Source organism: Camarhynchus parvulus, chromosome 6 (assembly GCF_901933205.1).
Source record: "Camarhynchus parvulus chromosome 6, STF_HiC, whole genome shotgun sequence".
Lineage (NCBI taxonomy): Eukaryota > Metazoa > Chordata > Aves > Passeriformes > Thraupidae > Camarhynchus > Camarhynchus parvulus.
This window is the reverse complement of record NC_044576.1, coordinates 28,464,675-28,491,376: the sequence shown is the minus strand read 5'-3', so window position 1 is coordinate 28,491,376 and position 26,702 is coordinate 28,464,675. Positions and strand designations below refer to the sequence as shown.

At 35.5% G+C, this 26,702-nt stretch overlaps 1 protein-coding gene across 1 annotated transcript; it reads right to left on the bottom strand.

Moving 5' to 3' along the window:
* Window positions 1-2,733: 2,733 nt before the first annotated feature.
* On the bottom strand, window positions 2,734-20,946 carry CCDC172 (coiled-coil domain containing 172). The gene is made up of 8 exons (XM_030951655.1): window positions 20,868-20,946; window positions 20,603-20,688; window positions 17,402-17,518; window positions 15,829-15,994; window positions 13,824-13,925; window positions 13,026-13,128; window positions 3,621-3,708; window positions 2,734-2,766 (listed from the first exon to the last, which is right to left on the bottom strand). The coding sequence occupies exons 1-8, from the start codon at window positions 20,944-20,946 to the stop codon at window positions 2,734-2,736; spliced, it is 774 nt and encodes a 257-aa protein (XP_030807515.1).
* Window positions 20,947-26,702: the final 5,756 nt, after the last annotated feature.

The following is a 26,702-nucleotide window of genomic DNA, read 5'->3' as shown; positions in this document are numbered from 1 at the left end:
TCTGTCTCTCTTCACAAATGAGAGACTCTTTGTCTGTTGATCCTAAGAAGCAAATGTTCCCAGGTCCAACATAGAAGCCTAGCTAGTTTTCCCAAAACCTTTTTTTCCACCTCTGCAATAATAATAATAAATGAAAATAATAATAGTACATTTTACTTGTACTATCTTCCTCTTAGTCATTAACTTTTGCAAGTGTTTCTTTGTCTGTAATTCATCTTCTTTTTGGTCATAAAAAGGGACAACTACATCCATATAATATGCAACCTTCACTTAAAAAGATATTTTTATTATGTCATCTCTGAAAGAATTCACTTATTCATAATAAGTCTGTGTGTTTTCATGGCAACCCAGCAATTCTTCTCTTTCTTTTCTTTTTTTTTGTATTTATTAAGCATAACAAAAGATTTGGTTCTTTTGCATTCATTATTTAAAAGATTACTCATACTCAGTTTGACAATTAAAAAAAAATTCCACAGAACACAAATTTTTACTTATTTTTTAGTTTGAGTCTTAAAAACAGAAGTACTGAGTTTGTCCAAAATTACATTACTCCTAAGACAGTGATGACAAATGTATTTTTATACTTGGAAAAATTAGTATGCCTTACATTCACCTTGCAATGACTGGGTTAGTCTGGCATACTTTTTTCCAGAGCTGTTGAGGGATTTGTTTAGCCCAATAGGATTTGTATTGATTTCTGTTTCACTTTTCTTTTTTTTTTTTGGTGATCTTTATTCTTGGGGTTTTTTTCTTATATTGATTCTGAAAGCTTTAGCCATTTGGGTTATTACAAATGTTGCTATATTTATGCTGTAATCCTACTACAATAATCAAGAAGTCAGACTTTCACAGACTTTCATGCACACACAAAAAAATGGAACTTTCAACTGGTTTGCTGGAATCTGAAGTCTCTCAAAAGAACTTACCATATTTTTTTCCAGATGATTTTTCAGGTGATACAGGGACATTAATCTATAGTTCATTGGTAGTTATTGGATACTGTTGCTCATTCCACTTAGACGAAAATTTCAAATATACATTTGAGGTAAGCCAGTAATTTCTGTTTTGTGTCCTATCTGAATATTTAATCTATATGGACCAAAGAACTGTATATGAGACCATTTCAAAAGAAACTCAAGGATTTTTATAAATAAAAGCAATATAAGTAGACAAGCACAGAGTTTAAAAAGAAGGTTTTCCTGGTTGACTGCCAAATACACTCAACATAAGCAAGTTTTCTTAAATGAAGAAAAAAGCAATCAAGATAAACTTGGCCATTCTAGTAAATCCCAGATTTACGTTTCATCAGTTAAACTCAGAAATAGCACTGCTTTAGCTGTCTGTAGATGTTTTGAAATGTAAGTGTATTATTTTGGATTTGATCAAAATCCACAAGCAGCAGTTGCCTAACTTTAGAAGTCAGAAGTCTGCAGGACTAAGTTGTTTAAAATCAAGCAATCCTAAGAGCATCCCTCTTAGGGAAGAGACAAAAAAAGGTCTTATAGGGATGTCAGCTTCAACAGCACTGGTTATTAAGAATGATAATTCCAACCACTTGGAATTATGCTAGCTAACCCAGTGGATCAGAAGACTCTTTGATACCAGTGCTGCAGATCAAACCTTGCCAAACTTCAAACTGCAGTTGTATCCCAAGAGGAAAAACTTTCTCCATCTAAGGCAGAATTTGGTCAGCTTCCAAAAGTGATTTATTCCTCCCTTCTTAATAAAACATCTTTTGCAGTTTTATGTGTGACAGACACTTGCTGTAGCTTGGAGGGGTCAGGGTGTAGAAAAACTAGCAAAGAGCAATTATCCATGCCAAAACCCGGTGGGAAGCATTGAGAAATACTTGCACATGCAGTGGGATGTGATGAGACCGTGGCCACAGAGAGGACTGAGGCTGAGCAAAGTGAATGCTCTTACATGGTTTTGCTGTAAGCACCTGAATGATAAAGTCAGTTCCCACTGTGGGGCAGGGAACTGCTGTTACAGTTATATATCCTGCATGCTGGAGTGAATAGGGATTCTGATTCAACCCAAATTCCGCACCAATCCTCTAGGAATGTGGACTTTTCATTTAGAATAAGATTTTATCTTTGCTCTCAAGTGCTGAAGTTAAGCACCCAGTATTTTGTGGGTTGTGGGAGAGGGAGAAAAGATTTTTTTGTGTTATCAGAAGTGCTAAGTAATGGACTGGCTTACCACCACTGGAGGCACCTAGAGCTCAGTAGATCTGCAAAACTTTCTGGACTGTCAAGCTGTGTTGCTGGAGCTGAGCTATTTCAGGGAGTTCATTACAGAATTACATTGTTGAGGAATAAATGGAATAGTCACAGCTCCTGTTAAGAGTTATTGATGGTAATAGCAGTCTTCCTCTCAAATAAGACCATGTCACTACCTTTAAAAATAGGAGACCATTCGTGTGAAAAATAGTACATAAAGAATAGAGCTAGTAATGTAGGAACTGAGCTTTAGGTGTAGTTACCAGGTACTGAGATCCATGGGCCACAAAGAGGAACCTATGGAGGGACAGCTATTGAATGTGAAGATAAAACACAAACCTCCCCTCACTTTTAAATGAATCAAATTTTATTTTAATGAAAATTAAAGGCAGTTACAAAGTGTGAATTAATCAAACAGAAAATATAAGCAAATCTGATAGAACCTAGTGAAACAATTTAGAAATTCTCAGACTTGCTTCTATGAAACTCCATATTATATGCTAGATATCATTCATTTCCCTGAAGACTTCTTTTGTGATAAATTCTGGAAAAGAAAAAGAATGGAACTGTAGAAAATGAAATATTCTGAGTATAGTATTTTTTCACAGAGAAATTTTTAAACATTGAGATGTTTTATTTTCCTTTCTGAAAAAATAATGAAAAAAACCAAAACACAAAGTACAAGTAAGTTACATTACTTCAACAGAAACTGGAAACTGATTATAAGAGTGAGTAATGCAAATTTCTCAGGATTGTTGTTCTGCTTGATGGTTGTGGCAGCTGTGTCTTTGTACAGCTCAATCAGGGGCTCTAAAATGAACATTTAAAACTTCTTTGTTTCTCAAAAGGGACTGCAAAATATTTTTTCCTCTTTGTGTTGTGACACAGACTGACAATCAAGAAATTTGAAGTTAGGATTGGCATTCAGAGAAAAACATGTTTTAGTAAGTTTTTGTAACAAATTTGTGAGTGGACAAAATAAAATACTAGTTGAAAGGATGTTATTATCATCTTATTTCTCCACACTCCCATCTTCCATTTAACTGGCAGCTGGAGGTAAAGGTTAATTTAGCTCCTAAATGCATAATCTTTTGCAGCTTTCAATAAAGTAACAATTTATATAAGTCGTCCCCCCTACCCCCCAGTACATCTTTCTTGTGCTAAAAGCATATCTTTAAATTCTTCTTTGTGCTTTCCTTTTCTGTAGAAGTTATATTCCTGGACATTTGGAAATAAGCTGAAACAAATGAATATTGGAGCATGTCTGCATCAAGAGAATACCTAGGCATGTGTATAGCATAAAAAACTGCTTATCTAAAACCACTGCCAATCATCCTAAAGGAGACCTTTGAAACTAAAATTATCAAACACTTAAAATATATAATGAAAATGGCATACCATTTGCAGAATTTCAATTTCTGTTTGAAGAGTCTCACAGACACTTTCCCAACTATCATCTTTGCATTTTTCCAACTCTTTCTTAAGTCTATGTCCAAAAGCAAATAAATTTTCAGGTCAGAGAACAGTTGCTGGGTAACTTATTTTTCAGCTTTGGTCCCAATTCTCAATTTGACTTGTGTAAGAAAAGCCTCATTGATCTATTTTCCTGGTCAGGATTTAAGTTTGCTAGTTAGACAAATTTCTGGACTGTGTTGTTTCCATAAGCTGTGAAAGATATATGGCCTCCCTAGTCACCATATTCCTTATTTAAAGACATGAATTGGAATGGTGACACTTCAAAAGTACCATGTTACTGTTCTTATCTGTCCTGGGTATCTTCTTGTAGCTTCTGCTGTGGACAGAATGTTGGATTAGATGGGTGCTCTGCTGCCCCTGTGCCAGCATTGCTCCACACCCCTCCACAAACTCCACAGCTTTTGTTCCTCTTCTCTCCCCCCTGCTCCCACTATTCCTCAGCACTTACTGTTTCCCAGTACTCTCAGCCAGGAGTTCTCCAACTTTTCTACAGTAAGGATTACTTTTAATATAGATATTTCTCCATTCAAAAGATAGTTTGGTCCTGCTAAAAGGAGATACCTCAGCTCTGCACATCAGTGACTGTAGTGGTTTAAATTAATACTTGGTAGGCCCAGAGAAATATCTGACAGAGCTTTCAGTAGTCTGATAAATACAAGGTGATGAGATTATACTGGGTCTTTTCATGGCTGTCAGAAGAAAAGCATAATGACAAAGATAAAGTTGTTTACCTTTAATACAGTTTCAGGAAACAATCTGAATGTTCTGGAACATACAAACAGACTGAAAATATTCTGCTTGTCATGAAATAGCTAAACCAATGCATTAAAGCAGGACCTTGTTTCTCCTGAAGTTGAAACAGAAGGTAGCAACTATTTTTGCTTTCATATATTATAATAGACAATAAATTATTTGACCTTGCTATGGAGATGTACCTCTTTAGCTGTCCTAGTGCAAAGAGAGTTGATTTTCTGCACAAAAATGGCTTTATTAATGGTGTATCTTTAAATACAGGAATAGCCTAGTCACTGTGCAGCTTTAGAATAACAGACTAAGACTGGACTGGAAGTTAATTTTGCTGTTCCTGTTCGGAAAATGCAAATATCTTACCATCAATATGGAAAAAGCATGAACTCTATGTGCTTGCATTCTAAAGGAGTAAATGTCTCTTCTTTCAGAAGTTCTCATAACACTTAATCAAAAAGGGAAATTTGAACTATGCTTTACAAACGACATTTTCAGTGCACTGTAGTACATTGTTAGCTTTCAGTCCATTTCATTGAGAGAAGTTCACTTCAAGGTCTAGGATCAGCTTGTGATCTTGATTAAATCTGCTTAACTTCATTGCCTTGTCTCTGCATTTTTTCTCTCTATGTTCTCTGCTAGTGTGATATTAGAACCCTAATTTGCTTGGGACAAACAAAAGCCCTACTTAGTTTAATCTACTTTAGGAAAAGACAGAGTCTGCTGGTCTCAGAGAAAATGCTCTCCCATTGTGTGCCACACTGTAAAACTGATGCACAGCCTGTTTGTCACTTCTTAGCTAGGAATGATTCCAGTCCATGCTAGGTCCACATTAGGGATAGAACAAGCAGAAGATCAGCAGTAGGAGTTGCTTATTTGTGTCTTGGGATTGTGAATTAATTGCTGTTGATGATGTGCTTTGAAACTAACATTTTGTGTATGGATTTTAAAATTTTATTTCAAATATTTTATAAGACTTTTAACGGTAGTGACAGCACAATTCCTTACATAGCATCAGGTAGTGGTGATACAAGACGTTCATTCAAATGTGGTGTTTAATTCTTACATTAATCAATTGATTCTGCTTTCAGGTCTTCCTTCTTTCTTATTTAGAAGCTAGATAATTACAGTATGTGCCAGGAATAATATACTCACAATAAAAGAGCTGTCTGTTAGGTTACAGTCTACAAAATTAATGCATTGGAGACGCCTGAGTTACTGAATAAATGATGAAGTTTTACCAGAAGGAATGTGAGACAATGGAACTATTAAAAAAAAATGTTTAACCTGAAAGCAGATTCATTTTTTTCATTTTACATTTAAGATAAGCAGGATATTCATATTCATCTTTCCATTATCAGATTGAATGTGCAAACCAATTATTCATGAAACTATACTGTCTCGATGGAAGGCAGGTTTTCTGTCACCTTTGGAAATGGAAAAAGATGTAAGTTTTGCTAGAACAAGGATTAATTTGACAATTATACCCTTTTTATGACTATGAAAAAAGGCACATCTCTTAGGAAAAATAATCTGAAAAATCACGTATCACATTAGCATTTGGCTCCCCATGTCCTTTGGTTTTGTTTTATTTTTAGCATTTTGTTCTCCTTGCTGACAATAAAATATAGCTTTAAAATAAGTCATTGCACTGGACTAACAGTGTCTTGGCAAGTCACAGTATCACAGGCTGTAATGAACAGCTGGAGCTGAAATGCCACATTTGCAATAGCTAAACCTAGCCTTAAATCAAGTAGGTGGGAAAACAACATCAGCATTTTTTGGATGCTAGCTTGTCCTAGACCGAGCTCTGCTATCAATGGCCCATTTTCCATTAGTCTTGAATGCTAGAAGTGACAGAGATGAAGAAGGAGGAGATCACTGAGGATGATCGATTTTGCAGCTCTGAAATGAGCCCAGCTATTAAATGTCATTGGCATTTGTGGTTGATACACATTCTTCTTGAATTTCAGCTCCATATGCACGTGGCAAAGAGGAAAAATAATTTGAAATCAATACATGCTGGTATTATAAATTGAACTATGAAGAAAATAATGTTATTGTCAAACAGGTCTCTCTACAAATCATCCACAGATTCAAATTACTGGATCAAGACTTTAGTATCCAAAACTTGCATTCCAAGAATAATTTTCTATAAAGAGGTCTTAAAGGAGAAATAATTTCTGTAGAAGGTAGGGTTAATATGTGATTTTAGAGTGTTTTTTTTTTTTTTTGTGGGGCTGAAAGACCCTACCTAATTGTTGTTGGAATTGCAAGAGGAGCAGACTGTCTCTTAGTTATGTTTAGCTGACACAAGTACAAATGTTTTCCATATTCTCCTTTTTGTCTTTGCCTTGTTTACAACCACAATTTTATTTTTTAATCTTAAATTGGAGGGAAAACATTGTGGTGTGTTATAAAACAGAATTGTTTGACACTGATATACAGGGCATAGAATCCATGGTACAAAATGAAATTCCTTAAGAAGCTATATATAACTTGAGAGTACATATCTTGATTTTCTGGGATTTCATTGTGAACATCAGGAGATTCATTTATCAATGTTTTAAGACTTTATTGGGACTGAAGAAAAGTATTGAAGACTTAAGTTTATTGTCTCAAGCTCAAGTAGAGGTAAGACATTGAGGTAATTCTGTCAGTTCAAGACTGGGTTTAAATAATGTGTATGTTTCTACAGTGAGAGCAAGATTTGGCTGGTATTTACAATTTGCTGACACTACTAAACAGAATATGCTATTTATACAGTTGGAGAAGCCAATAAATTTCAGACTATTATCAACTGATTGAGGAAGAAAAAAAACACAAGTCCTAAATGGAATACAGCATCCCAAAATACAGCGTCAAGTACTTGAGTTACACAATTAAATATAAAAGTCTGTGCTTGATGGAGCAGAAGGATAATAAAATTAAGCATGTGCTCTAATAGTAATAATAAAGTCTAGCAGGAAGATGAAACATGAACACAAAGAAGGTACTAGACAACATAACAATGGAAATCAAATGCAAATGAAAAGAAATTTATCTATTTTAAGTAAAATAAGAAATTTTCTGCTTTTGCTGTCCTGGATAAAATGTTAAGTGTAAAATACATAGTTACCAATGATTAAAGCTTGCATTTTGTGAATGCTGTCAGGCAACTGTTGATAAGAGTAGTTAGAGGTCTTGAAAAGTGTGGTGGTATTTTCTGAATACATAAACCATTATAAGGCATATTTAAGGAATATATAATAATAGGTGAATAAACATGGAAAGGTTAAGGCACACTAAATTAAATTGCACATCTAGGATGAGATTTGCTTTTGTGCAGACAGCAAACCAAAGTTGTGTGGATTATTTTTCATTGGAACTGTAAGAATGAGCTACACAAAAAAGAAAAAATACACAAGCATATATGTGAGATGTGAAATGAAATGTGTTTCTAAGGGTCAATAAGATTCCTATTGAAAAGCAGGGAAAGTAAATAGGGGTCAATGGTTCTTCTGGTTCAATTATCTTGATTTTTCTATTGGAAATTAGATTTTAATCTGGGTATATTAATACAACTACTCTATTGCTGAAGTTAGTGTCTCTGTTATGTACTGCTTTCTTCATGTGTATAATAGACTCAGAGCTAAAAAGGATTTAGAATTGTCCTTGTTTCATTCTTCTTTATGGGCTCTCCATGCTCTGCTCATCTTCCAGGTTGAATGAATCTTCCTTGACAAGTAGGTGAGAGATTTGTACAAAGCATTCTTACACCCTCCTGGTATTTTTTTGGAAATAACTCTTTCTTTTATCTTGTGCACAGCTATATTTTCTTTTGATGTTTATAGCTGTATTTTGCACACACAGTATGCTCAGACCTCTCTGTTTCCAGCTACCTGTTATTGAAGTTCCTAATTGCGTACAAGTAGATAAACTTACACTCTATACAATCATATTCCTCCTCTTTTTAGTGACTCCTCTGCAAGGTGTAGAGTTTAATTAAGAAAATGTTGTCTTGAAACACTTTCTATTCTAAAGACATTAATTAAAACATTAAGCAAGACCACCTGTGACTGTTGTTACCTTTGAGTTCCAGAATTTTAAATTGCAGACCTATGACTGTTTTTACTATTACTCATGTCTTTACTAAATTTTTTTAATATGTCTTCCCTAGGTTAACTAGTATTTTTCCATATGGGATAGCATCAAATACTTTATAAATGTCTAGATGGATGGCATTGGAATTTTCTTTGTCTAATCTATCTGTTGTCTTATCAAAGAAAGGCATCATTAGTCAGATTTGATCTGCTTTTTGTAAATCCATTCTACAATTCATAATGGAAAGCTATTTTAACATAATTCAAGCTATAATAGTTCCACTAGGCACTGCTATTAAAAAGAAAAGCTCAAAAAATCAATGAGGAGATTGCCATTGAAAAACTCATTTTGAACCACATATATTACTCCAGAGACTGATATTTTCTGATTATAAAATTTAACATCAAATTAAATTGCAAAAAAATATTTAACCCACCAGAAGAATGCATGGGGCTTAGGTAGTCTGTTGTTTGCATGAACAATTTGTTGAGCTCTAAAGAATATATTTCCTGTATGATTTGTATGAAAGAAAAAATTACTTTTCCCTTCCTAATTTTGGTTATAGAGTTTCTTTTGCTGGATTATGAAGAATAAGAAGGAATACTATCTATTTAGGATTTAGACATGTATACAAAGCTGTGAACTATTTACAAAGTAAGCAGATTTCATGCATTTCCTTTCTGCTACTTTTTTTCTGAAGTAGAAGAGAAATTCAGGTTTCAAAGAAGCATTTTATCCTTATTCTACCTTTTAAATAAGTTGAAAGATATCTATTTTAGGTAGAAATGCTCTGGTTTTAGTCTAAATGAACTTCAACTAGAATTATTTCTAGGCTGTTTTACTTAAGGCAACACAAAAATTTAAAATTAAAATATGAAAGAGGATAAATAATTAATACAGTAATTACAATGAATATAACAATGAAATGCCATGGTTAGGAATTTAGTGGTATCAGTTAGTCTCTGTTTGACTCCTGCATTGTTCCACTTAAGTGATGTTACTTGCTACCTGCCAGGGAAATGGGACTCCAGAGAGCTGATGCCAAAGTTCTTTCCTGCTGTTTTGTGTTTGAGGATGGCATTGGCAGAACAGATGATTAAAACAAGGCTTTTGATCTTAATTGCAGCTCTCTTTAGGGGGAAAAAACCCCACAAAACACAAAATAAAAAGAAAAAAAAAACCAAAAAAAAGGGGGGGGGGGGAAGAAAAAGCCCTATTTTCTTAAAAATTTCTCTGAATTATGCACCTGTATCATGAGACTTGCATTTTCCAAGGTGCCTGCTAATTACATCTGTGCTTAACATTCCGATTCTGATTGGATTTTTTCTGCATCCAGTGTGGATCAAGACGAGCCTCTACAGCAGCTCCAACAGCTGCTGGAATTACTGGTGTGTGCTTCTCATGACCCTTTGCAATTCTTTGATGGATTTCAGAGACATTTTATGAAACTGCAGACGTGGTATGGGGCATTTTTCTCAGATCAAAGATGAATTGCTGTAATTTGAATTAGCTGGCTACACTGTTCAGCTGAAATGCAATTTACTTTTAGATATATACTTAATTGCAATGAAGATTCTTGCCTTGCCAGCTACTTTTGATATTGATTTTTAAGCTGGGACTAGGGATATGATACAGTAACAGACTTGCAGGGTGATCTGGGAGCTACATATATCAGGTTATTGATGCTGACTGTCTCTCATGTTTGTTCTAAGGAGGCATCAAAAAAAAGGTATTTTTACCACTTAGAGTGGTGTGGTTTCCAGCTCTGCAAAAAATAAAATCAGATTCTGTGCTACTTCATAGGGGAAAAAGTATTTCTGGCCCACATTACATGTGTCAAAATATTATTTTTATGTGTAATAAAAATGATTTTCAGTGAAAAAACTAGAATTCTATTCTTGCAATAAACTCTGTATGGGGATAAAAAACCTGATCTTATTAGGCTAAAAAGAGTTGTTTCTCAGACACAGAAGGTTCAATCACATTGATTTTAACATGACCAAAATTGACTCCTGTTAAGATATACGCAAGTATATAAGTGTCTCTTGACAAGGAGAACCTTCAAGGATGAAAACTATGCAACCTCTCTAAGCAAGCTGTGCCTCCTCATGATAAAAATGCTTTTTTGTCAAACTCACTCTAAATCCTCTTGTTTCAACTTCTGCTTTTTGCCTTTTGTTCTCTTACTGTGCAGACTGAGCAGGTTCTGGCTCCATCCTCTTGATGATACAGAGGTACCAGAGAGTAATCAGATACCCTCCAGGGGACTATTTATATGCTGCACAATTTACAGTGTCTAATACTTTAAATCCCCTTTTATTCTCTTAATTCAGTAGTCCAAACCAAGAAGCGATGAGTAGGCTTTGTTAAACTGGAAAAAAAAAAAAAAACAGCCCAAACAATTGCTAAGAGTTGTATGAGTCTGATAAAGTTTGGGGTGGCTCTAAAGAGCCAGCAGTGACATAGAGAGGCAGACAAATGAGGATTGTCTGCTTGGCTCCACTGAAAAGCAGAATCTATTAGTGCTGACATGGAAATACAGTAGCACAGCTCTATTGCTTCTGGCATCTGAGTTAACTTTTTCAGGGCTATCTCTCTCTATGAAGCATTGAGCTTTTCTGATCAAAAGCAAGTGCAAGATAAAAATATGATTTAGGCAAATCTGTCTTAAACTTTTTCCATATCTGAAATGAAAAGAAATGTTCCAATTTTAAGAAAATATGTTCAGTATATTACTAGACTTCAAGAAGGGCTTGCATTTTGTGATAGTGGTAATAGCATAGGAGCACTTTAGTTTTTGCACTACATGCAATTATCAAATAATGTTAGCTTATCTTGACCAGAAAAGGAGGCATATCATGAAATAAGAAAATCTCATCATCCTTCTTGCCTTGGTTGTAAATGACACTTGCTGATTTTGCAGTTAATAGAATTTAATATGTTTTATTCCGTTTTTTCACCCAGAGAAAACCAAAGTGTCGTTCTGAAGAGCTGTGAGTTAATTTCACTGCCTAGATAGACACACATGGATTTGACTGATCCTTAGGATCTCAGTGGCAGAGCTGTGGATTAAAAGCATGATAATGTTGGCTACTTCTGTACCTTCCACACAGGAAACCTACTCTAGAAAACTAATTACACAAATTTGGATATTCAGTGTCATCATGGCAGTAAACTATTCCAAGGGAAGTATGCTAGCTGTAAGGAAGCTGACAGCCTCGTGTATCACCAACTCCAATATATCATGATTGAATGAATAATGTAAAGGAGTGAAATATAATGTGCTGTCCTGGAGAATCGTTACTGTTATTATTATTTACACTGTGTCTTCTATGTATATGTTGAATGCAAATTTTTTGCTACTGTATGCAGGATTGTGAGCTAATTAATTTTTATGCTGAGGGGATTTTGGCCATGTCTCAACACCATGCAAGAGGTTGAAGAGAGTTAATAGGGCTGATATATCATTTTCTTTCAAAAACCGATATTCAGCAAAAAATTAGTCATTACCAAATCATCTTTCAGAAAATTGCTCAGGGTTCTCTGCAAAGTTATAACTTTCCATTGAAAGTTTTCAGACAAAAAAAAAATCCCCACTATATTTATTTGTTTTTGTCAAAAGCTTAGGGATATATAGGAAAAAACCCTGTGATGGTAATATAAGTTGTGTTTGCCTTAATTTTTGTTAGAGAATCTTTTGGTCTAGCTTTATAAGGAGGAGTTCCTTTGCATTGTCTATTAATTATTTTTAAATATTCCCAGGCACTTCCATCTGGACTATCATAAAATAGGTAAAAGGTTGTCAGTTCTGTGATATGCGGCTTTCTGCATTCGGAGATTTAAAAAAAACCCAATATTTTCTGTGAAGTGAAAACCTAATGTTTCACTTAAGCAAACTGACAGGAAATGAAGTGTCACCACTCAGTTCCTGAGAAGAAAACTTCACTGTTAAGAGAGACTGCGCAAGGTCTTCCCTTCTGTCTTGGTTAAGTCTTCAAAACATTTTTTATACCAGCTTAATTAGAAGGCAAACTAGATAGCAGCAAAGATACAGCAAACAAATCTGCATTTAGTTGCTCCAATAGAGGTCCCAGCTACCCAGAGGGTTACTGTGGCCAGCCCAGTCAATTGCAATGGACTCTGCACAGCCAGGCAGCAGAAATCAGTTTAGCACTGGGTAGTTCCTCAGTGCTTTGTGCACCACCACCATTTCTGCAGGACCTCAGGAACTGATCTTCCACCCAAGCAGCAGCAGTTTCTCCTTGCTCTGGGTTTGACTGACACCCCTGCTAACACTTGCAGTTTTGAGTTCATTGGGGTGTGGATGTGAGGGTGAAATGCTGCAATCAACAACAGGACTTGGGGCTGACTAATAAAATATGAATGGTTCTGCTGATTTCAGAAAGAATGTTGTACATGGAAGGTAAAATAGTTACCAGGACTAAACTGCAGTTACACTCCTGAAATTAAATTAAGAACTAATTAATGTGAGGCTTTTACCTTAAACATTCAGGATCAGTCTGAGGTTTTTCGGTGACTTGGACTTTCTCTGCTTCTAAATCTTTTGTCGTTCTTTCTGCTTCCCTGATTACTTTCTCAAGGTCTAAACATGAAATCAGAATTACCCTATAAATATATATTAATCACCCATATCCAAAGACCTTCTACATATTCTAAATTTATGTTTTCTAATATTTCTCCACGAAACTTTTTGAAGGGTAAAGGCATCTAAATAAAGAAAATTAATTATTTTTTTATTATTGTAATCACATATTGCAATCTAGAAAATTTCCCTCCTTTTCCCAAACAATTTGGGACCATACTTACTGCTTTTCTTAGCTCTTACTGTGACACCTTGCTTAGATATTGGTAAAAAAAAAATAGATAAAGCACTCATTTACATTATTTTAATTCAGATTTCAAAATACTCCCTATTGCTGTGATCACCTTTGACACAGAAGATTTTAAACAATATTTATGTTGACTTTAAGTTCTTTGAAACATTAAATTCTACATTTAAGTATATGACTTACCAGCAAAAGCAAAACTTTCTTTATTTACAGCTCATGATTCAGCAGATCTCTGGACCTCAGTATCAATGACATTTAAATTAAATTGCATTGAAATCCATAATATTTCTTATAATCATGTTTAAAAATGATGTATTACGTATTGCAAAAATAAATTAAAATATTGTTGCTACGATTCCTTTTGCTTGAGAAAATTGACAGAAAACATTTTTCAAAAGCATTTGTCAAGCCAGAAATAATTATCACAAGAAATAGTTATCAGGCACACCTTTGAGCTCACTTTGGAGAGTAAATAAATCCTGCTTTAATTCATTCTTCTGCAGCTGGAGTGCATTTAACTGAACATTTTTATGTTCCATTGACTCCATTTCTAAGAAAAAATACATTTTAAATTAAAATGCATTGCAGTTTTTGCATTCATGATACAATCTTAAATATTCTTAACTACTTCTACCAATCTTCAGTTAGTCAAAAGAACCTTAAATATAAAACCAAAATAAACTAAAATAATTCATATAAAACACAGTTCACAGGAAATTATGTCATATAATGCATTCATAGCTATGAAAGAAAATGATTTTTTTAATGTTATTGAGCTGTTCAACATATTTTCTGGTCTGGGCATAAAAAGACTGTTTTGCTTTACAGTTAATTCAGCTATAAAGAAAGGAAGATGACTGATTGAATAGGTGGAGAACAGACATCTCTCAGCAGGACTGAAAAAAAACTCCTTTTTAGTATTTTTGGTGTTATATATATTTGAACCTTACTATTAGACAGCATCTGGAATTCATTGTGATTGTTTTTCTACCAACTGGAGGTCCTCATGTAACTTCCTTGTTATGAGTTGCTTAAACTTTTCACTTCAGAATTGTCAGTGTGCCCAGGAGTGTAGCAAGCAAAAAGACAAGTTGTGCCTCAAGAAATGTGCAGTTAAAGGATGGAACTGAGATAGCAACTGAACTTCGAGAAGAATTTTGGTCACCCTCCAGGTACTACTGATCATTTAACTGCCCAGCTCTGCCTGAATATGTAAAAAATTAAATGCTAAAAGTAGCACTTGACACCAAATGCAGACTTTTTGGTTGTAGATTAGTATCTTAGCCACAGGAAATAACAAAGAAGATGTTACCAAGTGCAAGCTTCAGTGGACAGCCATTTTTCAGTATCTTTATAGCAGATAAAGGGAATTGAAAGTGCTGTTGCTTGACAGATCATGAGGCTGGAATCGACTTTGAGGGGTCACCTACTGCATTCTTCTCCTGAAGGCAGGATCAGCTGTACCTCTTTTTTCTGAAAAATGCTGGTTTGACCTTTTTTGATAACCTTTGGTAATGGACACTCCTAATTCCTTTAGTAATGGAATCTTCTAAGGCAGAGAGCTTCAGTTGTCCACTGTTCTTAGAAAGATTCCTAAGCTGTCAGACACTCTCCCTTATTGTGCTTTGCACTTGTTACTTTTTATTCAGGTCACTACAGGTATAGAGAATATATTTATCTCCTTTCTACAGGATGCTTATACAATTTGAAGACTGATACCCATCTTTCATCAGTCTTTTCCTTAGTAGCTTAAATAGTCACAATTCTTTCATTTTCTTCCTTCTCATGTGCTCCAGAACTCTGATCACTCTCGCTGGTCCTATGTGGATTCTCTCCAGCTGGTCCACACTTTTTTTTTAACGTTTAAGATCAAAATGAGATGCACAGCACTCCAGTTCAGAGCTTAACTGCCCCAAATAGAGTGAGGAATTATTTTCATGTGTTAGAGGTCAGAATTCTGTTTGTGTCTCAGTGTGGTGTTGGCATTCTGATGTCGTTGACTCATGTTCAGCCTGTGATCCATGACGACCCCGAATTCCTTGTGGAAGGACTGCCCTGCAGTGTGACCCTGTGCTCTGAGAGATCCCATACTCTGTACCTTCACTGAAAATCAAGCTACAGTTTGGCAGTAAAGAACCAATCCTACAGGGCATCTCTGTATACAATTCTTTTGAAGCTATGGAAATACCCAACCACAGGTGATTCTAATCCTAATTCAGTGGCTGTGTATGACTGTGAGCTCTGTGCTGGCTGAATTAGGCACTGGGAGCTGCCTCTTTAGTTTAGATCCTTCTCCTCACAGTGCTCACATCAGAAAGGCTGAAGAGGATAGGGAACAGAAGAGCCTTTACTTATGCTTGGTATGTCAGACCACACTTTCAGTTCAGGGCTAAACAGCTGTATTTTATCGATTTGTGTTAATCCAAGATAAACTAGTTTAATATAAGACTTACCGTTTTTCAACAGAACTGCCTCATTCTCTAAATCATTTATTTCAGTCTTGACTTTCTTTTTAATAAGAAGATCCCTATTACTTGTTAGTCCATATTCATTGTTAAACTCTGTTATTTCTCTGGTAAAATTATCTTCCTCTTCAGTAATTTTTCTCTTTGTATCTGCCTGAAAAAAAGAAAGGGAAGACTGAATATTCAAGTGAAAAAAATTAAAGTCTTTGTTAAGTTAGACAGACTGAGACACACTGTTTTGGTTTTTTTTATCCTTTAATTTGTAGTAGGAAAGTAAATAAAAATTTAAAATGTAAAAGTTAAGAAAATATTTACTTTTTCTTATAAGAGCATGAAAATAAACTACAGCTCTATCATTATGCCTGTTGTTTTAAACTTTTTTTCTGGCAAAAATGGTCTATTCTTGATAACAGCATTTTAAAAAATCACTACATTATGTTATAGACTTGAACCAGCAGATTATCAGTTCAACTCTCATATTGAAATTAGAAAATTCTGTTTAAAGTCACTAGCATAGTATGGCAGCTCTTTTTTTCCAGCTTGTTATTAAACTAAATAAAAGTGTTGTTTAACCCTCTGCAGAATGCAGACATACTTTAACTCCTTTTATAACTACCAAGAATGCTATTGTTGATAGAAAATCAGAGACCAATTTTCTGGGGGAAAAATATTCAAAAGAGTAAGGTTATATTAAATTTCTTCTAGGAAGTCTTAATTGATGGCTAAATTAAATAAAATTAAATTACCCCTATGTACAGGAAAAAAGAAAAGCTAACTTATATATCAAACTTCACACATATACTGGGAATACTTTGGGTGATGCAGAACTATGACTAAAGTTCAAAAGATATCTGCCTAAAGCTTTAGGTTTAATACTGGTGCTTTGTACTGAATGTTTAAAATTTAGCTCTGCTGATGTAAAGGGCAAATACATATGCAGAAAAGACTGCTCCTCTGTGGCATTTCTTCATATGTACCGATCCAAGAAGCCTCAACAAAGTAAGAGGACAGCAATATTCAGGTTAGCATCTGAGAGAACTGGAAAACTGGTTGTAAGGAGCTACCTTTGAAGAGGTGGTGAGGTGTGTCTGGCATCAAAGGGATTGTGTGCTATGTCAGGATTGCTAAACTGTCCACATTTGCTAAAATGTGCTGTGGGCCTCCCTGGGGTTTTCCTTTGATCCTTTTCAATATTTTTTACTGTGGATGAGGCAATCCAATTTAAGGCGAGGCTTCTGTAGCTTACTTTTACAAAGGAAATAACCTGTCAGAATTGGAGTTCACTCATACAACAGCAAACATTAAAAAATTAAGTCAAGAATATAAAATCAGCCTTGGAGATAAAATGCAGCATACACTACCTTAGATCATGGTTTAAATAAAATGTGAGATTTTATCTAAGTTTATTTTGTTACATATACTAATATTAAAAAAAAAAAAAAAACAACAAAAAAAAAATATCCTGATTAAGACATTAGCATTTCCAGATTTTCAAATGTTAAAGCTGATTGCCCTTGTACAATAGAAAAGAGCTGTGTGAATATCACAGCTGGAAACATACCATGATTTGAAGAAGACTGGTTCTTTGATTAATAAGTTCAGCTTTTTGTTTTTCTAAGCTGTCTTCACGTTTCTTCAGAATTTCTACATTGAACTGTTTTACAGACAGACACTGAATCTTCCAAAAGGAAAAAAAATTATAAAGTTATTGTTTAATTGTTTCATATACTCTGAAATTGTACACAAAGATCTTGGTCCAGTTTAAAAAGAGCTGGCACAGCTGCTGGACTGACAAAAGCATAACAGCTCTTTTTTTTCCCTCAATAACCTTTCAGTATATTGCTAAGATTTTGAAAAGTCTCCTTTCTTTGAAAGATGCATTTAGTGGTGCTCTGACTGTCTAAAATGGCATTTTCAAATCTGCTAGGTTTAGAAGAAATTTTTTTCAGGAAAAATATTGACCACATGGGATCCTTTGGCCAACATAATCCACTGTCCTCCATTTCACTGTGTAAAGCTCATCATGAACCAAATGAGACAATAATATCAGAATAGTATCAGGGGGTTTTGGCTGAATGGCTGTACATGTCATCCACTCTGCAACGCTACTGTGGAGTATGCAAAGGAGAGCAGGATATTTTTCTGAACACTATTTCTGGAACTTTAGCTGAAGAAGGTTGATGAGAATTAACTCACTGGTTATTGACAGTTTGATCATAAACCCCCCAAGCCCTAAACCTCAATTTTGCACCTAGTTTTATTTAGAGTTTTATTAATTGTAACCATTAGTTTATCTGATAGGAGGGTATGCTGTTCAACCACTGTGTTTTCTCATTTTTCTAGCACATCTACTGTATCATCATCTAACCAAAATGCAGATATGTGGTGGGATAAACTATAACAATAACAAATAGGAAGCAGCTAAGTGATGTAGAGTCTTAAAAGAGGAGAATAATTTATTTGATAGAGTGTCAAGTTCTCTTGACTCAGAGCAATGAATAGGGAAAGCAAAGTTAAGATTTGCCTGCAGACAGTAAAGGCACAGGGTAAGTATCAGGAATTAAATTGAACAGTCAAGCTGATTCACAAACATGTGTGTATAGAAGCAGAAAAGACCAAATAAGAGTGGTATTACAGTGGTAAAAATGTAAATATTTTAAAGTTAAATAATGCACATGATTGTGGAGTGGGCACAGATGAAGTGCATCTGATCAAAATAGGAAGATAGTGGAATGAAATGCCTAAAGACTGCAATGCGAGAGTTGGAAAGGACTACATTTTTTCCTTGTCCCTGATATGTCCAAGATGCTAAGGTCAGGTCATGCTTGGCTCAGAATTTATTCTACATATGAATTCAAACAGAGCAGGTGGTCTTAAATCACTGTCTTTCTAATACTGTACATAACTACCTCTAGTGTAGTTTCTTCAAGTTAGCAAAATTCAACTATGCATTTGCAATCAATTTTTTAAAGAAGTCATTGAGCTACAAACAGAAAAATGCTGTAATTTGGGTTCTAATTACATGCTACCTGGTTTTAGAGAAGAGAGGGAAAAATTGCATTTCCTAGGACTCTTTGATTGACCACAGGCAGTGTCTGTGAAATAGATGTCAAAAAACTTCTGAACTCAGTCTCAGTATCTTGGTCAGGCATCAGCTGCTGAGCATGCACGTGGTTGGATATGTGTGTTTGTAACAAACTGCAGTTATTTGGTGTGGGATAAATTGAACAGCATTATTTAATATTATTTGAATTACGTGAACTATTGCAGACATATGTAAAGCTAATTCCTGTAGTGAAAAATAAATTACTTTAAATAATGTCAATAACTATATAATCTTTAAACCTAAATACAGTCTGATTGAAATGCATTTTTCTATTCCACTACTTTTCTGTATCACTTCCTATCTATAAATGAATCAACGTCAGACTAGGCAAGCAAGTAAAATGTATTTTTGTGGACATCAGTGAGAATATCATTAATACTGGTCAGTAAAGCATATAAAATTTAATTAGAAATAGTTCTTCAGCTCTTCCCATTAGTCATTTACAATAATGGCTCTACTCTCGGGACCTTCTGTACCTACCACATAAACCTTGATTATAAATCACAATGCATCAATAACAAATTAGTAATATAAACATAAAATTGTGATGTTCATAAATAAACTTATGAGTAAGACTACTGACGGCTTCACCTAACAAGCAACATCCAGATATAATCTGTGTTGGATAAGTAAGTTACTATTTTAAAGCACCTTTGGGCTCTGAGATGCATAAATGTGTCTGAATAACTGCCTGCATGATTATAGTCTCAATTTGCAACCAGTAAATATTTGTAAATGAGTTCTATTCTGATCCCTTCTCAGCAATGTTGATCTCTATATATATATACACACACATATATATATATTATATAGTCCATTACAAAAGGCAGAAGAGACTGTTATAGGAAGGATGAAAATCATCCCCCAGACATTTATTTTCACAACTAGATGAGGCAATCTCCCAAAGGTTCTTGAAGATGTTTATTTAAATTATAGGATCCAACAGCTCTGACTTCAAAGGAGGCTCCACATGCTTTCCTGTTGTGAACACACATTCTGTCAGCACAGACACTTACAAGCACAGGGGAGGGTATTTAGACTTAATTTTTAGACACAAGCAAATGGATTTTTAAATAATTTGCAACCACAGGTGTTGTTGGTGAAAAACTCTGCAAAACCAGTGGCTTAATCTGAAAATACATCTGCAGTTCAATTAAATGGAAACAGTAATGAAATCACTAAATAGATTCAGAAACTTTCCTCTGTCTTTGGCCTCCCTAGAAAAACACTTAGTGTTTGTAAGCCTTAACTGCAAGCTCACAGAGAGATCTTCAGTATATGACTCAAGATCCTGTGAAATAGATACAGGGAATATTTCCATATATTTTCTGTGTAAGGCCATTAATAAATGGCATTGGGCAAGCAAGGGATGTGTTCTGCACACTGGAGGAAAGTGCTGTAACAAGTTGCATGACTAAACACTGTCCTCCAAAAGTCAGCCTGCCCTGACACAGCCCCAGGGGTGAGGTCGGTGGGAGGAAGGAGGTTGATGGACACATTTTTAATTCAGAAAGGCCCAGTACAGGTTTCCTCACGTTGTGCTCCTCGGCAGGTGAAGCACACTCCTCGAAAGTGCTTATTCCTGAAAGAACAGGTCGTGTATTTGTAAACAAAACATATTTCATTATTATGTACACTATAAATATGCCTGCTCACCTTGGTTTCTAAGTTAATTTTTGCAGCGCTCAGCTCTTCTTTTATTTGGTTAATTTTTTCATAACTTCTATTTATGTCGCATTTAGCTGCAAGACAACAAAAACCTGTAAGAGTATGTGCTCAGTTTGTAAATCCTCAGTTGTTACATCCTTACAGAAACGTGTTGGGGGCAAGAACCAGCCATGCTGGCTCTGCCAAGCTTTCCCTGGCAGGAGTCCCCTCAGGACACCCCTGTGGGAATGGGGATGGCGCCCCTGGAACCAACCTTGTTGGATGAAGCTCCTCTTCTCCCTCGCCTGCTTTTCTGTGAACTGTATTTGCTGGAATAAAGCGTCCAGGTCCATTCCTGGCTTCTCCTGGGGCTCTGTGGGCTCTGAGGGCCGAGCTCTTTGTGAGGGCTTCCCGAGGGTCCCCACAGCGCTGCCCTCAGGCCTCGGCCTCCCTGTGCTTGCGACAGAGGCCTGGGGACACGGCTGAGGGGACACGGCTGAGGGGACACGGCTGAGGGGACACAGGGACAGAGAGGGAGGGGAAGGTTTGCCGCACTTCTTGCAGAAAGGGTGGCAAGATCAAACCTCAAGCGGAGGGGAATGTGGGTGACTGGGTGGGGGAGCCCACATGGAAAACAGGGAATGGGAACACGCAGGCAGGGAGGCAGCACGGTAGGAGCAGCAGATGTTTGGTAAGGAATAAGACAGATGACACTCAATCATATCAAACATTGGCATATCTGTCAAGCTGGTTCTGACTCAGGATCTGGGGGGTTTTAGTCAAACAACTCTGGCTTTTTTAATTCTCTAGGACCATGTGCTCCATACTGGTTTTCCATCATTCAGAGGCTGTTTTTTCTCTGCCACTTCCTTTTTCTATGCAGCAACCACCATCCTTTCTAAATGTTACATCTGCTCAGATTTACTTATCTTTTGAAGACTGATGTCTAACCTGAGAAATTAAGGAAATAAAAACTGCTGTCACACAGGAGAAAATGGTCAAGTTGACTCTATGGAACTTACAGTGATCAGATTCAGCTCAGCTGCATTTCACCATGAGCATAAAATGGGCAGTGCTTCTGTTCCAGTTAGTCCCAGTAAGCAAAGATCACAACACAGCCCATTTTATGCTCTTCAGGAGCATAATTGTGTAAAATTTACAATGCTCTGACTTCCTGCAAAGTTCTGGTTTTTATGTTAGCGGATGGTACACCTGGAAATGTAAGCACCTGGTTGAAAATAGAATTCACACTACAGGGTTTGCTTTTACATCTTGGGAAGGATTGGCTACATTCCATGTGGAGAATAACTATGCGAAGTTTGCCTATTTGCTTTGAGGCAGAAAAAGCCTGGAGGAATGAAACTTTATAGATTTACAGCCTTTTTAACACTGAAAAATATTAGGATTATTGACAGTCCTGTGTTACAGCTTTCCCCAGAGGAGATACTGTCTTAGCATAGACTGCAGCAGCAAAGTTCAGAAATTAGAAAATCTTTGACCATCAGAAACCAAAACAATATATGAGGGTACAAATGTATCATTAATGAAAAGCCTGTTTTAAGTTAGCAGAATGTAACAGAATTCTGGAAAAATCTTACAGCATTTACTGCTTAAAAAGGCACCATGTACAGCTGGTAGTGTGTTAGAAAATTATGTTTTTTAAAGGAAAGAAATGCTCTAAGAAAGAAAATGTGGGTTCTGATGAAATTTAAAATCCTGAAACTAGCACATTATGTTGCAGGAAATGCAATTATTTTTTTTAAATGGCACAAAGTGCAACTGAGGGGGAAGAGTTCACCAAAGTGAATTTAGAAAATGTTTCAGAAGTGAATCTTCCTACCCAAAGGCCAAAGGAAAAGCAGATGAGTCAAACGGGAACATTTGGTGATTGAGACAGTTATTTGTTACACAGGTCTGATGAGTGAAAAGTCATTTTACAAAATTCAAGAAAATGAACTGCTCTATCAGTGGATCAAGGAGAAAATAAAATGAAAAGCTTTCTTTGAAGTTTTTGAGACTTGACTGCTTTTGTGTTTGAAGCTGAGAAGGCTGCCTGTAGGCTGGGCTAGAGTTCAGTGTCACTTATTAAAGGAACTACTGTGTTTTGTGGAGGATGCTTCAGCAACTCTAATTATGGCAAAGGATCTGTTCTCCCCAGAAAGAGGAGTCTGACTCCAACTGCACTTCTCACTGTCTGAGAATGACCATTCAGCATGATTAACAGTTCTCTAAGAGTTCCCTTCAGAAAAAAATTCCGTGGGATAAGTATTTGACATTAAGATTCACAGCTTTTGACTCCTGCAGCTATTTGCCATGTGCTTGATTTTTATATGGTAAATTACTCACAATAATAACTCAGGATTATGTAAATTTAACCACACATGTGAAATATATACCAGTAGTTTCAGAACCAGGATCAAGTCCAGGATCAAAGGTGTGCAGTTGCTGTCTCCCATGGAAAGGGCATGAACCAGAATGTTTCAGGATGAAAGTAAAACATGCATTACCTTCACTCAACTCCAACTTCTGCAAAGCATAAGATCTTTGGTAGATCACTAGCTGCTAGAAAGGTGACTTTAATTTCATTCTGTTGGTCATATCAGTACATCCTAATCTTAATCTATATCTGTATCTTAATCACTGTGCTGTAATCAGGTCATGTCTTTTTAGTGTTCTTCAAAATTACTAATTGTCCTTCATAATCAGGCTGCTGTGCTAATACTAAAGTTTCTTCTACAAGTTTCTTTTGTTTGTGTAGGAAGAAGGAAAGAAAGATTTTGCTTCTAAGTTCAAGACACTATAAAATCATTGTAACTTATTTCTAAATCATATACACTCAGATTGTTTCATAAATTGTTTTTTTAAAGCCAAAAAATAGAGGCAAAAATAAAGGAGTGGCAGGGTAAAAGTCAGATGATGCAATATGGTCTTCATCATAAGAAATGCACAGTAAGAACTAGAAATTGTAGGATCATAGTTACAAATAAATTTTGTCTTTTGGTCTTAGGCACTGTTAGTATTATTTTTTCCATATATAAACTACACTGCTTACTTTTGAATGGTTTTATTTATAGCAAACCTTCATAGCAACCTACATCTCTCTGGTCTTCCTTTGCTCTCGGTGGTCTTTGTATTTGGCAACTACTTTTGTCTACCTCACATGAAGGAATAAAGTCAAATTGTTCTGTGGCACAAATTCACAGCTGTCATTTTGCATTTTGCATTTGCATAGTGCTGAAGTGCTATTTCCTTTACAGGAAATAGCCTATATATATGCATGTGTTTATATGTTAAAAATGTATATGAGAGCTCTAACCACTTGGAATGTAATGCTGAGTAGCAATTCTATTGGAGAGAAACCACAAACAGTGAGAAACCCAGTAATTATCATAAATCAGCATTAAAAAATCACAGACTTATTAAAAATTAATTTTATAATGCCACTTCTAAACAGCAAGGCTTTAACTCTATTATTTAAAACTTTGTTGAAATTGTTAAAATACAGCAAGCAGTGTAACTTGGTGACATCAAATAAAGTCTTTTCAATGTAAATCAAGAACATTTTGTGAGCTGGTTCTCTTGCTGGCTACTCAACTACCTCAACTACTTGTGAAAACCTACAGCATGACACCAGAAAAGGGAAACAGTAAAATGCAGTAAAAACCTATAATTTATGGCATATCTCAAATTTCCTGAGGAACTCAGGCTAAGAGCAATCCAGTTTTTATCTCTGGAAGAGTAAGAGCAAACTGCTGATCCACAGGCTGGAAGCTCTCCATTTCTAGTAGAGTGCTCAGCAAGGCAGTCATGAATTGACATTCTGTTTCCTTCTTGTAACAAGAGGGAAATAGACTACAAAATTCATGGAATAAAATACAAAATAATGTGAAATTGAGAAATAAATCCCTGGACAATTATATGGAAATGAGTATCATGAAAATGAGAATATTTCTCTTTGCCCCAAATCCCTATTTACTTTTTCAGGTGAAAAAACTGTGAGTTAGTGAAAAGCTCTGTGTGTTTATCAAAAAATATTAAGCAGTAACTTTGTACTCCCCCATTACATGCCTGGCTGCAATGGAGAATTAGTGATACCCTTTTCCACTTTGGTAGGAATGTAAACAACTTCACAACAGATGTTCTTTATAAGGACAAAGGCTGCTATTTGCATTGTGATATCTCTGTTTGAGTCTTACATCCAAGATTTTGTTTAATTCCATCTGGAAAGGCTTCACTGGATCCCTTCAGCTTACTAAAGCAAAGATTATTCCTTTATGGGTTTAAATCTAAGTTTTCTATTCTCTTTGGTCAGAGAACACACCACCTGCTTACTTTGCTGATTGGTAGCAGTGCTGTTATATAGGGATCCACATTGTTCCTCTGCTGTGGTTTAGAGTCTTAAATACATTTCAGTTGTTTCTTTTACTGGGTCAGGGAGTCTATCCTAAAACTTTTATACTCTACTATTCTGTCATACTCTGCTATTTGGATAAGCAACAAATGAGGCTCTCATTTTGAAACATGTATCAGAGCTTTTATTTATCTTGGCATAAGGGTAGTAACTTTCCTAATGAAGAAAAAAAATTTTCAGATCTGGAGTCCATAACACAGTATAAAACACAGCCTTGAATTTGCATTTTCATAGTTAATTTTCTTAATTCTTTATATGGGAGATTTTAGTTTGCTTTACATCAATACTGGTTACCCCTAATTTGGCACTCAATGGAAGCTACAACAGAAACAGTGAATAAATACTTCTTACATTGTAATTGTTTGTGTCTTCCATTTATAAAAGAGGGTTTTTTAATTTGATATTAACAGAATGTAAATAAATTATCCATTATGTTGTAACATCCTGTAAGAAGATGGGTGGCAGCATTAAATCCTCTGAGAAAAGGGCTATTAAAGAAACACTTTGAGGATTGGGACCTTCATGTAAGAAAGTAATCTTGGGTTGAAATGCATTCTGTTGAAAAGACTCTGTTTTAACTGATTAATTACAGTTTGTTTCCTATAAGCATATAATGCCAGTATGCCAACTGGTTTGTGTCATATAAATTTTACCTTAATCCTAGAAAAATATTAATAAACATCAACGCAGAAAGTAACAGTTTTATAGTTAGTTAATCAAAGAAATTTTTTTTCTATTTCAGTCAGTTCTCAGAAGTTCACATATAATCCTGCTAAATTATCAGGTGAGCAGCTGTCATTATTTTTTCTAATATATTTCAGATAAAAAAAAATAGTTCTTAAAGCTCTACTGCTACTTGATGCTGCACTTGTGGGAAAAAGAGTATGTGCAGATGACTGAAATGAAATGGCTTTATTGTCTTTTTTCATAACAGGAGTGTTATTTAGTACAAAGTTAGATAACTTTTCTCCTTCCACTGTATGCATTAAAACCAAATCAATTTCTTGCACAATGAGAATAACTCTCATGAGAAACCAAGAGTTGTCCATTACACTTCTAGGCTTCCCTGCTAATAGTTTTTTCATAAGATGAATTTTGTGGTTCCATCTGTGTTCCTTCTTAAACACATGACAACTTCCTTAGACATTCAAAAGCATTGGATACATGCCCATGGGCTGAACTAGGCAGCAGCAGAAATTATTCCCTATTCCATGCAAATGCCCAGACCAAGAAAGTTTGAGGAAGGGTTGTTTCAGTTTGACTAAAACATAGACCCTGGATCTGGAAACTTGCTGCATGGAAACTGCATGGTCTCATAAAACCTCTTATCAAAATAGGGGCAGGTGGTATTTTTTAGTGACAAACTGTTTTCTAAGTTTCAATTCTAATCATTTATTTTGGGAAAAAAAAAAAAAAGTTATTGTCCCTACTGCCTCAAAATATCTTGAGCAGTTTTCAGAATACTTCTTTCCTTGAGGTTACTGTGGAGAATGTATATTCTACCTGCAGGTTTTACAAGCTGCTTTGTAAAATGCAGTGTTATAACTGTATCTCTATAAAACTGGGCCCTCTTCATTCTGCACAGCTCTTTGCAGGCAGAGGTACATATTTAATAAAGACTTAACAATGATAAATAATACTACATAAACTTTACTGCCTATTGATCCCGGTGTTATGTTGTAATTTCATCTTTTTTAA

Coding starts and splice junctions, on each gene's coding strand:
- CCDC172 (XM_030951655.1), bottom strand. CDS start 20,946: ATGGACCTGGACGCTTTATTCCAGCAAATACAGTTCACAGAAAAGCAG. Junction 17,519..20,602: donor AAATTAACTTAGAAACCAAG/GTGAGCAGGCAT, acceptor TCCTTTTGGAAG/ATTCAGTGTCTGTCTGTAAA. Junction 3,709..13,025: donor ACTGATCCTGAATGTTTAAG/GTAAAAGCCTCA, acceptor TTTTGGACATAG/ACTTAAGAAAGAGTTGGAAA.